Source organism: Felis catus, chromosome C1 (genome assembly GCF_018350175.1).
Source record: "Felis catus isolate Fca126 chromosome C1, F.catus_Fca126_mat1.0, whole genome shotgun sequence".
Lineage (NCBI taxonomy): Eukaryota > Metazoa > Chordata > Mammalia > Carnivora > Felidae > Felis > Felis catus.
The window spans coordinates 23,851,283-23,862,588 of record NC_058375.1 but is presented as its reverse complement, the minus strand read 5'-3'; the positions used below and the strand labels follow the sequence as shown (position 1 = coordinate 23,862,588).

At 61.2% G+C, this 11,306-nt stretch overlaps 1 protein-coding gene across 1 annotated transcript; it reads right to left on the bottom strand.

Moving 5' to 3' along the window:
- Positions 1–1,764: 1,764 nt before the first annotated feature.
- HCRTR1 (hypocretin receptor 1) lies at positions 1,765–10,710 on the bottom strand. The gene is made up of 8 exons (XM_003989799.4): positions 10,517–10,710; positions 9,011–9,335; positions 8,598–8,776; positions 7,130–7,373; positions 6,585–6,700; positions 5,208–5,434; positions 4,295–4,416; positions 1,765–2,597 (listed from the first exon to the last, which is right to left on the bottom strand). The coding sequence occupies exons 2-8, from the start codon at positions 9,213–9,215 to the stop codon at positions 2,407–2,409; spliced, it is 1,284 nt and encodes a 427-aa protein (XP_003989848.1). The 5' UTR covers positions 9,216–9,335; positions 10,517–10,710; the 3' UTR covers positions 1,765–2,406.
- Positions 10,711–11,306: the final 596 nt, after the last annotated feature.

The following is an 11,306-nucleotide window of genomic DNA, read 5'->3' as shown; positions in this document are numbered from 1 at the left end:
CTGGTTTGTTGGGGGACTTTATCATGGACACCAGTGTGATAATCCTTTTGCTTTGGGTGATGAAGATAAGAAAGCTCTTGTCCCTGCACTGGGTGCTTGGGGGAAGCAGCTCAGTGAGCCCAATAGGTTTGCCGGGCTCAGCCAGTTCAGCCCTGTTGTCCCCTGGGCTGCCACGTGCTAGAATCCTGGCACCAGACCAGCCTCCACCTGGGGCTAGATCTCCCCGTTGCCCCACCCTGAGTCCCGCCTCTGCTTGCCATCCTCCGGGGACAGCTCAGTGCCCTTCCAGGAAACAAGCTTCCTCTTCGACAAGCAGCACTTCTTCCTGATGGGATTCCAAATCCTGCCACCTTGAAAACACCACCCATGACTATGGTTTTCTGTCTTGGGCCACCCAGAACCTGTATCACCCCTTTCCGCATGCCAAGCTTCTAGATACCTGGAACGTGCCACCATGTGTCCCCCGGGCCTTCGTTCCCTGGGCTGGGTGGTCCCGGGTGCTTCGGCAGCTCTTCCCTGAGCACTGCTCACCTGGGTATCCTGGTCCTCTGAATTTTCTCCAGCTCATCCGAATCCCCCCAAAGGGAGGCCTTGGGCCCACCAGGGGACTGAGTTCAGCCAGCAGGGTAGAGTAGAAATGAGGCCATTAGGGGAAGCTTCTGTTGTTTCTTTGCTCCCACTGAGCCAAGTGTCTACTGAAACCTGCCTCTAGAATGGTGCCAATCATAGTGTCAGCCTTGTGCTAGGCCAGGGCCGAGGAGCCCCAGGCCTGGGTTCGTCCCCGTGGGTTGGTCCCTGTGGGTAAGTGGTTCCGAGCTCGGGTCCAGCCCTCACACCTCACTCTGCCCACTGGACCTCCGAGCCCGGCTACACGAAACTCCACACACAGCTTTGGATCCTAAGGCCAGCGGGAGTGCGGAAGGAGAGGGCAGCCCGTCCCACCTGGCAATGACCGCACATCTGTGAAAATGGCCACGAGCGCCAGGTCGGTGAGTCATCCAAGGGGTGGATGACATACTTAGGCCGTGCCTTCCACCTGCTCTTGGAAAGCGTGATGTCTAAGAGGAGGGGTGCGAAAGCATTCCCGGGCTGGGCCCCTGGCAGGACCGGGCCTTCGCCCCATTTCTTGACGGGTGAGGTCAGAGGGAGCCCGAAGCTCCATTAATCAAGTTAAGCAGAGCCGGTGGTGCGCACGGCCGAGCCGGCCCCTGCCAGATGCCTCCCACCCTCTCAGCAGAGCGGTGCTTCAGACTGCACTCCACTTCCTGCTCTGGCAACGGGGATCGGGGCCTCTGGCAGCCCTCTAATCATCCTGGTGGCAGACGGAGCATGTCTGCGGCTTTCTCTTTTTATCCTGTGAGTTCAGAGAAAGTAAACGCGAGCCCGATTTCCAAGAAGGGGAAGGTAACAGTAAATCAGTCTGTGAACCCTGCTGTCTGCCCACCGCTCCCCGCCCCGCACACTGCTGCCGCCATCTCCCTTACCTCCCAGAGGCCGCCAGGCCCAGAAGCAGACAGATGTGTCAAGGATCCGGGTCCTGGGCATTGGAGGGTTGGCACCGCCTGAGGGGGCGGCACCGCGTGCGCTCTGAATCCTGGCTAGGAGCCCCTCTGGGATCCAGCGTGTTGGGGGTGGGGGGTGGGAGCGGTCAGCAGATACTAGCATTCCAGTGCTGCCTGTCTGCTCCCCTCCCCCAAGCTCCCCCACCTTCTCTCTCCTCACCTAGGCAGCACAGATTTTGTGCAATGACAAGGAAAGGGAACATTCAGTGCCAGGCTTTTAATTACAATTGCTTCAGGCTGCTGGCCTCCATGCCAAATGGCCACATGGAGAGTGTTCTATCACACCAGAAAGCCAACAGAGTCCAGTCTATGGTGTGTGCACCGGGCGCCTGGTGAGGACGGGGCTCTGTTCCCGCTGGGGGAAGGCTGGAAGGACCCAGATTAGTTCGCACGGGCCTCAGAACAACTGGGCTTTAGCCAGAGCCACTCGGCCAGATGGGAATGCCTGCCGGGACCCTTACAGCAGACTCCAGGGAAGGCCTGTGATTGGGTGGGAGGGGGATCTTTGGGAGGAAGGCCAGGCTGCGGAAGGACGATGGGGATGGATGGTACCGTGGGGCACAGCCACTCGAGAGGAATATGATAATCCTATCCATGACACTTCCCAATCTACAAAAGGCTTTCCGCTTTCTCGAGCATGCTTAATCCTCCCATCAATCCTGCTTAGGAGACAGGGCTCAGAGAAGGGAAGTTACTTGCCCAGAGTTAAACAGGCAGAAAACCAGGTCTGGAGCCCCAGCCTCCCCCCTGCATCCAGCAGTCTCCACGAGGAGGTGGGTCCCCCAGGAGCCAGAGGAGCAAGCCCAAGGCTTGCACACCCTGCCGCCACCAGGGCAGCCCTCGCTCAGGGCAGCACCGTGGTGACACTGGTGAGCACCACGTGCTCAGGGACTTTGGAGACGGAGCACCGGCTGTGCAAGGAAAAGGACTTGTGGCTGGCAGAGGAGCGGGGGCTGGGGGCCTTCGGAGAGCCGCAGGGACCCAGGCCAGGCAGGCAGCAGGAGAAGGCGGCCTTAAACTGCTCCCGGAATTTGCCTTGGTTGGAGACAGAAGACACAGCCATAAGGAGATGGACGAAGCAGGAAGGGCCTTGGGCCCAGGGACACCCACGCAGCTCCAGCCAAGCTGCCTGTGAGGGGGCGGGAGGGCGGAGCAGAGCTGGGATGGAGAAAGCCCGAAGGCGACCTCGTCACTGCCAGGGAGAGTGAGGACAGAGGCCCTGGAGCAGTTCCCAAGGAGAAATGCAATTTTCATCTGATTCCTTGACTGCGCTCTGGCTCTGAGCCGGGCTCAAAACGTGGTGTCTGGCTCAGGGGCCTGGGGCCACCTCTGCCCTCCTTGGCGAGTAGGTGGAGGGGCTCAGGCCCCCCAGCCGGGGCTAGGCTTTCCCTACCTGTGCCCCATGGTGATGGAAAGAACAGCAGCAGCCTGCACAAAGCACGGTGCCGGGCACCCCTGCCTCCCCCCCGCCCCCCTCTCATCCCAGCACCCTGAGAGGCTGGCAGCTTTTATCCTCACCTCACAGGGGAGCTGCATAGAGGTGCAGAGACTTGCCCGAGGTCACCCAGCCAGAGTTCAGGCCTGGTTCTCATTCCAGAGCCCTTCGCTTCAAGGGGAGGACAGAGTAGGGAAGGAGGGACTACCACTGCCACCTCGGTCAGCCAAGGGACACCAGGGAAATAGATTATGTCCGGAGCAGAAACCTCCTTGACCATGCTTCTGTGGGGCCCCAGTGGAGGGCTGGGCACACAGTAGGTGCTCAGTTAATGCAACCCAGACAGGAAACGCCCAGCAAGAAGTCTGCTGCCGCCTCTGCCGCAGCCCTTATCTCTTCTGTTCTGCCCTCTGAGCTCCGGGAATACTTCTTCAGTCTCAATGAGGGTTGTGGTACAGACCCCTGGCCCCTCCTTCTTCAGCCTTTCAACCTTTTCTCAAAGATTACTTGTGCCCAGGCTTGAACAGCCACCGGGACCAGTTTGTTAGGCCTAGTTCTGGGGCCAGACGTCTCATGAGCCACTCTTCTGCTGAACCCAGGTGGGTCCGAGGGTGGAGGTGTTACCATCCCGGGACTGGGAGGTCCAGCGAGGGGTGCAGAGGTCCCAGCGAGGGGTGCGGAGGGGAGTGGCCTGGGGTACGGCTGGGGGAGTGGAGACGCGGGGACTTCCAGAGAGGGGACAACATGGCTGGTCTTGGGGGCAGGTGGATCCAGGGAAAACCCCGCTGTATTCTGGCCACTCTGCCTGTACCTGTCTAGCTGGGCACAGGGAAACCCCTTCCTGGCCCGTCTCTGCTGGTGACCCTCCCTTCCCCCGATGACTGGGTTACACAGTCACCCTCCCAGGCAGGCACTCCCGGCACCTCTTCCCACAGGCCTGGCTCCTTCTGGAGCCTGTGTTGGCCAGACCGGCCGACTGGAGGTCCCGCTGTGCAGGCACCAGGCGGGGGTGGAGGTGAGCTGGCCTAGCCCCTGCCTTTCCCACCCCCTCCCTGGTCTGCATAATCTGTACAACTGGATCCGGGCCGCCGGTGGGAGTGAGGCCCGCCTTCCACTCAGACCAGGGCTCCTGGGCAGGGCCGAGTCTTTCCTGATGCGGGTTCCCAGAGCAAGCTCACGACGATCCCCAGGAGGGAGCAGGGGCCATCCCTTTATTCAGCCTGGATTGGGGGTTGGCAGCCTGTTGTCCTGGGCACCGCTGCCACCCTCGGTCGCCCCGCCTCCCCAGCCCACTCACCACTGAGGAAGTTGTAGATGATGGGATTGGCTGCGCTGTTGGCATAGACCAGCCAGTGGGAGAAGGTGAAGCAGGCGTAGACGGCCTCTCGGTCACTGGCTTGGCGGAACATCCCAAACACCCTAGGGCCGAGGGGACCACAGTCAGAAATGGGGTAGATGTGTGTGCATGCGCGCAGGTGGGGCAGGAGTCGCTACCCTCATCTAAAAGACAAGAAAACCAAGGCTCAGAAAGGGAAAGTGATTTGCCCAAGGTCACACAGCCCGGCAGCCGCCAAGCACAAACTCACACTGAGATCGGCTCCCGACGAGCAGCCCGCGCTCCTTCCCTGCACCCTGCGGCCCCTCACGTGCCAAGCCCCGTCTTCCCTCCGCTTCGAGCCCTGTCCCTCCAGACGCCTGTGGGGCCTCGTCCCTCGGTCTCTCCCTTCCTTCAGATCTCTGCCAGATGTCATTTCTTCAGATGAGCTTTTTTTTTTTAAAGATCGTATCTTAAAACACACACACACACACACACACACAACCGCACCAACTCCTGTCACCATCGCTCTCCTCTCTCCCTATTTTATTTGTCTTCATAGTAGTCTCACTGCCTGCCAGTACAATAGAGACTTATTTCTCTCTCCTGCTAGATGTAGCCTCCACGAGGGCAGGGACTTTGTCCTGTGGTCACTGTTCCCAGCCCCTGCGATCAGATGGCTGGGTGACTAGACGGAAGAATCTTCACAATAGCCCTGGCAGGCCAGAACTGTTATTCGCGTTATACAGATGAGAACTTGAGGTTCGGAGGCTCGGAGAAGAGAGATGACCCACCCCAAGGCCACACCGTGGGTGAGTGCCCGAGCCGGTCTTCCTGCAAAGCAGAGAGAGCCTCTTCCTCCGGGCCCACACGCACCCCCCCCTTGTGCTCTCACCTCTTGAGGACATTGAGGACACTGATGGGCAGGTAGCAGAGGGCAAACACCAACAGCACCACCATCAGCATCTTGGCCGTCTTCCTGCGAGCTCGCACCTGCTTCACCTCGGCCAGGAAGGCCCGGGCCCGAGGCTGGGGCTCTGTGCTGGGGCCCTGTCCCTGGTCCTCCGACTGGTCTGAGGGCCGCTTCCAGTTCCTCACCAGGGCCGAGGTGGTGCCAGGGATCTGTCCAGCACACACAGAGATGGTGGCGGTGGGCGGAGCTCCCGGGGAGGGGCCTTCCCCTTTGCTGGGTCCCGCCCCCCCCCCCAGGGTGGACCCTGGGGCAGGGTGCAGGTGGGCGAAGGGAACAAACGCTCTCGCCGCCATGCGAAGAAACCTAATATTCACGACGAAGACTGACACTCCGGACTGGAGGGTGAACAATGCACTTTCACTTTCCATTAGTTCATTGTGAGCCCACCCACAACGTGCCTTCTGGGAAGGTGTCACTGGCCCTTAGTTAAAAATGATGCAACTGAAACTCAGAGAGGCAGAAGACTCTAGATCATCAGCTCCTGTTGTGGGGGTAAGGGCAGGGGGTGAGTTGTGCCTCCCCCTGGCCTGTGCCTGATTGTGGGGAGGCCTGGGCAAGGGGTGAGCAGGTGGGCAGCTCGGAATGGCCTGGACCTCAGAGCACAGTCCCTGCCTAGGTCAGTGCCCGGAAGCCTACGAGCGTTGCAGGCTCCCAGAGCAGCCATAGATATCCTTGAAGTCTCACACTACTGGACACCTAGATCACCCCCCACCAGAGGGGTGCGGGGCTACAGCTCAGGAAACTGGGGGTCTAGGGCCAGCTCAGCCACCCGCGAGTTACGTGACCTTCCTCGATCGACTCGCTTTCCTTCTCTGAGCCTCAGTTTTCTCATCCATTAGATGAGCACAGTGACTCTCGCCATCCTGACTGGGGAGCTGTTAGGGGTGGACGGTTAAGTGCTGGCAGACTGCGGGCTGGTCACGTTCTGGTCTGTATCCTCTCATTGCCCAAGCACGGGACCCAGAACTTGGTCCTGCTGGTGCCAGGAACTTCTGGGCAATTCTCTCCCCCACACTCCACCCCAGACAGAACCTGCTGTTGGTCAGCTGAGATGGTTGTGAAGACATTCCTGCTACTAGAACGATGATTAGCTATTAGATACTGAAACTGATATTAGTCACTATCCGGTTCCAGGGGAGGCACTAGCACTTTGGCCTTGACCTTGCCATGTCCCTAGGCCTTGCCTTTCTCTGGTTGCAGCCAGGATGGCATGTTCTGAAAGCACAGGACTGTCTATTCCCTTAGACCAGTACCCCCTTCCCCTCCCAGCCCGGACAGTGACACCAGAGTGGGCCTCACCTGGCGGCCCCAGAGCTTGCGGAAGATCTGGAAATAGGCCATGGCCATGAGGCCCAGCGGGGCCAGGTAGGTGACAATGAAGAAGCAACTGTGGTAGATCTTGGGATAGAGGTCATCTGTAGGGGTCAAGAGATAAAAGGGCTGGACCCACTGTGGGAGCGTCCAGCTTGTCGTGCTTAGCAATGCCACCCTCCCCCAACTAGAGCCATGGAGCCCAAGCAAGTGCCAGGGCCTGATACAGACTCCGTGGCAGAGAGACCCCGCAGCTGCCCGGCCTGGGGGTGTCCATTCTGGAGGGACTCCTAGCAGATGTCTAGACTCGAGGAGGTACCCACCCTGGTAGGTGGCTGTTCTATGGCATCCATGAAGGGGTTATACTCACCCTGGGAGGGTAGCCGGTAGAAGGTTACTCCAGGGTGTCCTTTTGGGAGACACCCACCCTGGGGGAGCCCACCCCAGAAGTACACGGACAGACACCTGCCCTAGGGGTATGTGCCCCAGAGGTGCCCACTTCAGCGATGCCTGCTCAAGGCTCCCGCCGTTACCTGCCCAGTGTTCATCACAGACCGAGAAGAGCCGGGTGCGGTTGGCTAGCTCGGGGAGCACGCTGCGGCATTCCATGACGGCGGCCTGGGGCACCATGACAGCCAGTGACACAGCCCAGATACCCAGGATGGAGCCACGGGCACGCCGGGCGGTGCTCTTGAACAACAGCGGGTGGCAGATGGCATACCAGCGGTCCAGGGCGATGAAGCTGAGAGTCAGCACTGCCACAGACACAGACACGGCCTGCCCCATGGGGACAGGACGTCAGCCTTCTGGGGGGCCACCCACAGACGTGGGGTGAGGGACGGGGCTCCGAGCCCCGAAATACCAGGCAGCCAGGGGTGGTGCGCGTCCTGACCGCGCCACTCACTGGCTGGGCGCGTGTGGGTAGATCACTCACCCTCCCTGAGCCTCATCTGCAGGATGGGACCAAGTCATCCACCTGGAAGGATTCTTATGAGAATCCATGAAATCATGGATGGAAAACGTCCAGGTCGAGACCTGGCCCCTACTGGGTGCTCCTCGACGATGAATAATAACTTAGGCTCATGGAAACTACTCCGTGCCACCGTTCTCTTTATCCTCGCCACAACCCCGTGATGTGTACTCGCACCCCCGTGTCACAGATGACGACACTGAGGCACAGAAAGGTTAAATAATTTGCCTGAGGTGAATGTCCTCACCGCTCCCCCCCACCCACCCACCCTGTCTTTATTCTCAGGGTTGCCGGGGTTAATCCATTGAGCGGAAGACCTGAAAATGATGGAAATCCGAGAGGCATTTCTCTCTGCCCAGGAGGCCATCCCTTCCCCGGGCCGTTAGGAAAGAGCCTCATCCTGGGAGGCAGACACAAGCCTAGGCCAGAGGTGAAGGTGGGCACTGCCTCCAGGAGAGCACCCCCCCTGCGCTCTGGGGTACGAGGACAGGGTCGAGGGGTGCAGCTGAGGGGCCATTCTGGCCTCTGGTCAGCCCTCTTTCCACCCCACCAACCCCATCTGGACATCCTGATTCCCACCTCTGGGGGAGGGAAGGCCCTGGCCAGGGATGGTAGGGGAGGGGGGATACTTTCCAGCGACCCCCGCAAACCAGCCCCCTTGAAATCAAAGAACAGGCTCAGCGTGCATCTGCGTCTGTCACCACGGGCTTGTGCCTCTCTCCTCCACTGTGTCCCAGGCACCTGGAGGTGACTGTACATGTGTCCACACATGGGTGTGTGTGTGGGGGGGTCTGCGGGTGTGACCAGGAGGAGATCTCTGCAGGGGGAGTGTGTGGGGCTGTGTCTGTGTCCTCAAGTGTCAGGCCTCATGGCCTGTCCCCGCTGATAATAGAGAATGACAGTGCAGAGGAACCGAGCCACCGTGTCCTGTCTGAAAGGCAAGTCTGAGGGTCACTGAGGTCTAGGCAAGGCCGTGGTTTCTGGACTTGGGATGACAGAGGGGTGACGAGCAGCACCCGGGCAGAGCTCACCTGGAGATAGGGGATGACCTTGCAGAGGGCATGACCGAAGAGCCAGGACTCAGTGATGTCCACCAGCAGGCTGGCTGGCAGGCAGATGGCTGTCACCAGCACGTCAGCCAGGGACAGGTTGACAATGAAGTAGTTGGTGACCGTCCTCATGTGGTGGTTCCTCCACACGGCCAGGCAGACTGCAGGGCAGGTGGGGAGGTGGGAAGAAGAGGAGGAGGTGAAGCCAGGGGCAGAGCCACGCCCATCCTAGCCAGTGTCTCTCCCCTACCAACCCCCCCACCCACGCTACCCAAACCATCCCCCACACTACCCAGCCAAGGGAAGGTAGGGGAGGGGGAGAGAGAGAAGTGAGGCCCAGGACCCCTTCCAGTCCCCAAGGGAAATCCGCAGCACCCAGGAACCTCAACACCTACCCAGCGTGTTGCCCACCAGGGCCACAAGGAACACAGCCACGTAGGCAGCGATGAGGACCCACTCGTACTGCTTCGGGTACAGATAATCGCGCCACAGATAGCGCAGGAACTCGTCTTCGTAGTCAGGAGGCACCGGTGACGGTGATGGTTCCCCACCACCAGTGGGGGTCCCCGTCTGGGCCCCTGGGGTGGCTGAGGGCTCCATGAGCTCAGAAGCTGCTGCAGCCGAGGGGCATCCTGGGCTCTGCAGAGGGAGGGGAGCCCTGGCCTGGCCTCAGCCCACTTCCCTTGCACCTAGGTCTCTGGGGTCCCAGCCCCAAACCTCCTGAAGAAAGGAGGGGAGGAAAGAAGAAAGAACATTAGGAGTGTGCCAGGCAATTAGCATATAAGCTCCCTCTTAATTCTCACAGTGCTGTTAGGTTACAGTGAGCCCGAAATAGATGGAGAAAGACAGATGTGGCTCGCATCTCAATTTCATGCAAGTTGCTCTTGGGTAACTTACGTCGCCCTTTTCAGCCTCGGTTTCCCCATCTATCCAAAGGAGTAATAATCACCTGCCTCACAGGGCCACGGTGAGGCGTAGTGAGGTCTAATGCATGTCTAGGGCTTTACCCACTGAGGGGGGCGGGGAGAGCCGGCTTCAGGGTCGCCTGGGGCTACCTCAGAGAACCCTGCTTTGCAGAAGCAGCTCAGAGGGGTTGAGCCCCTTGCTCAAGGTCACCAAGCTACTACGCCAGGTCTGTCTGAATCCACCAAACACCATAGATTTGTGAGGGGAAGCCATCCCGATGGCAAATGTTCTCTCCTGAGTCAGTTCACAGGCCTGAATTTTTTGGTTGAAAAAATGGTCAAGGGACGCGTTAGAGACCCAGGGCCCGCCCCCCACCCGCCAGACCTGGACCCTCCCGGCTAGGATACACACACACACACACACACACACACACACACACACACACACACGGGAGAGGTGTAGGGAGGAACCCACCACCTCCCCGGAAGCCAGAGAAGAGCCCCAGGCTCAGCGGCCAGGCCCCTCAGACCCCCGGGGCCGCGATGCGCCCCGACGGCCGCCAGGGGTCGCTGGGCCGGCGCGCAGGCCGCTCTCTCCATTCATAAATCGGGCCTCGCTCCCCGCCCCTCCTCTTTCGCTCAGACCCCTCCTTCCCAAGGCTGGGCAGGGACGACCCCGGACGTGTGTGGGAGGGTTGCCGGGCCCCGGTGACCGCTGGGGGGAGGGCGAGGGGGGCTCCTTCGTACCCCCTCCCAGCGCCGGCGAGCCCACTCCCTCAGCGGGACCTCCCTGCACCTCGGGCGCTGTGGGAGGCTGCGGGGAGTAGGTGGGGGAGCGAGGGCGCTAGGGGTTCTGCAGAAGCCTGCCGGGAGGAGGGCACTGCCTACTGGGGACCCCGCCTCCCAGCACCCAGGTTTTGCCCCGAGACTCCTGGCTCCCGCCGAGGGTCCTTTGGAACCCCCACCCCGGGCCTGGGGATCCCCCAAGCCCCGCACCTGTTGGCTCCGGGACCCTGGCGTCCTCGGCTGCTGGTCCCCGGACTTTGCACCGGGGACTCCGCCTCCCTGCCCGGAAGGTCGGGCTCCAGGGGCCCGGGCCGGGGGAGGGGTCCGGGGAAGCCCCCTCCCAAGGCTGCGCTGCCTGGGCTCGCTCTGCTGGGCGCGAGCCGCGGCTCCAACGCGGGCTCTGGCTGGGCGCGGGCTCCGCCGGGCTGCGCGCCGCGGGGAGGTGGGGGGGGGGGGCGGCCGGGCGGGAGGGGCCGGCGGGGAGGGGAGCCCCCAGCCGGTCTCGGCTTCACGTCGCTCAGCCCGAGACTGGGAGGGCGGGGGAGACGCTCGTTCCTCCTCGTCTGCCACTTCTTGCTTCCATCCCACCTCCATTCACGCGTCCGTCCGTTCATTCATACGTTCGCGTTCAGTCGGCATTTACGCCTCCGGTCCCTGGGCGTTCAGAGCGCACCTACTGTGTGCTGGCGGGCCCTGGGCAGCTTCGGAGGGCCACAGCGCGGAGGAGGGGGGGGGGGTCCCAGCGCCAACTCTCCTCGCGGCCTCACCTAGCTCACGAGGATGATGGCACAGGTGGGTCACAGAAGTGAGAGCCGGTGCCTGCACCGCCCCCGGCCAGGCTCTGGCTGCAGCTGCTGCAGTGAGCGCCCTCCTCGTCCATCTCCCAGCGCGCCCCCCCACCCCTGCCCCGTTCTATCTGCCCCCCTCCATCCTTTTCCTTGGTACCTACTTTAACCCCCTCCCAAGATGGATGGATGGTAGGTGGGGGCAGGAAGAGGGA

Bases quoted from the DNA above. Each gene is read 5' to 3' on its own strand.
- HCRTR1 (XM_003989799.4), bottom strand. From the start codon at position 9,215: ATGGAGCCCTCAGCCACCCCAGGGGCCCAGACGGGGACCCCCACTGGT. The intron at 8,777-9,010 runs GTAGGTGTTGAG...CCTGCCCTGCAG, and splicing joins CCTGGTGGGCAACACGCTGG to TCTGCCTGGCCGTGTGGAGG. The intron at 6,701-7,129 runs GTAACGGCGGGA...TGACCCCTACAG, and splicing joins CTGTGATGAACACTGGGCAG to ATGACCTCTATCCCAAGATC.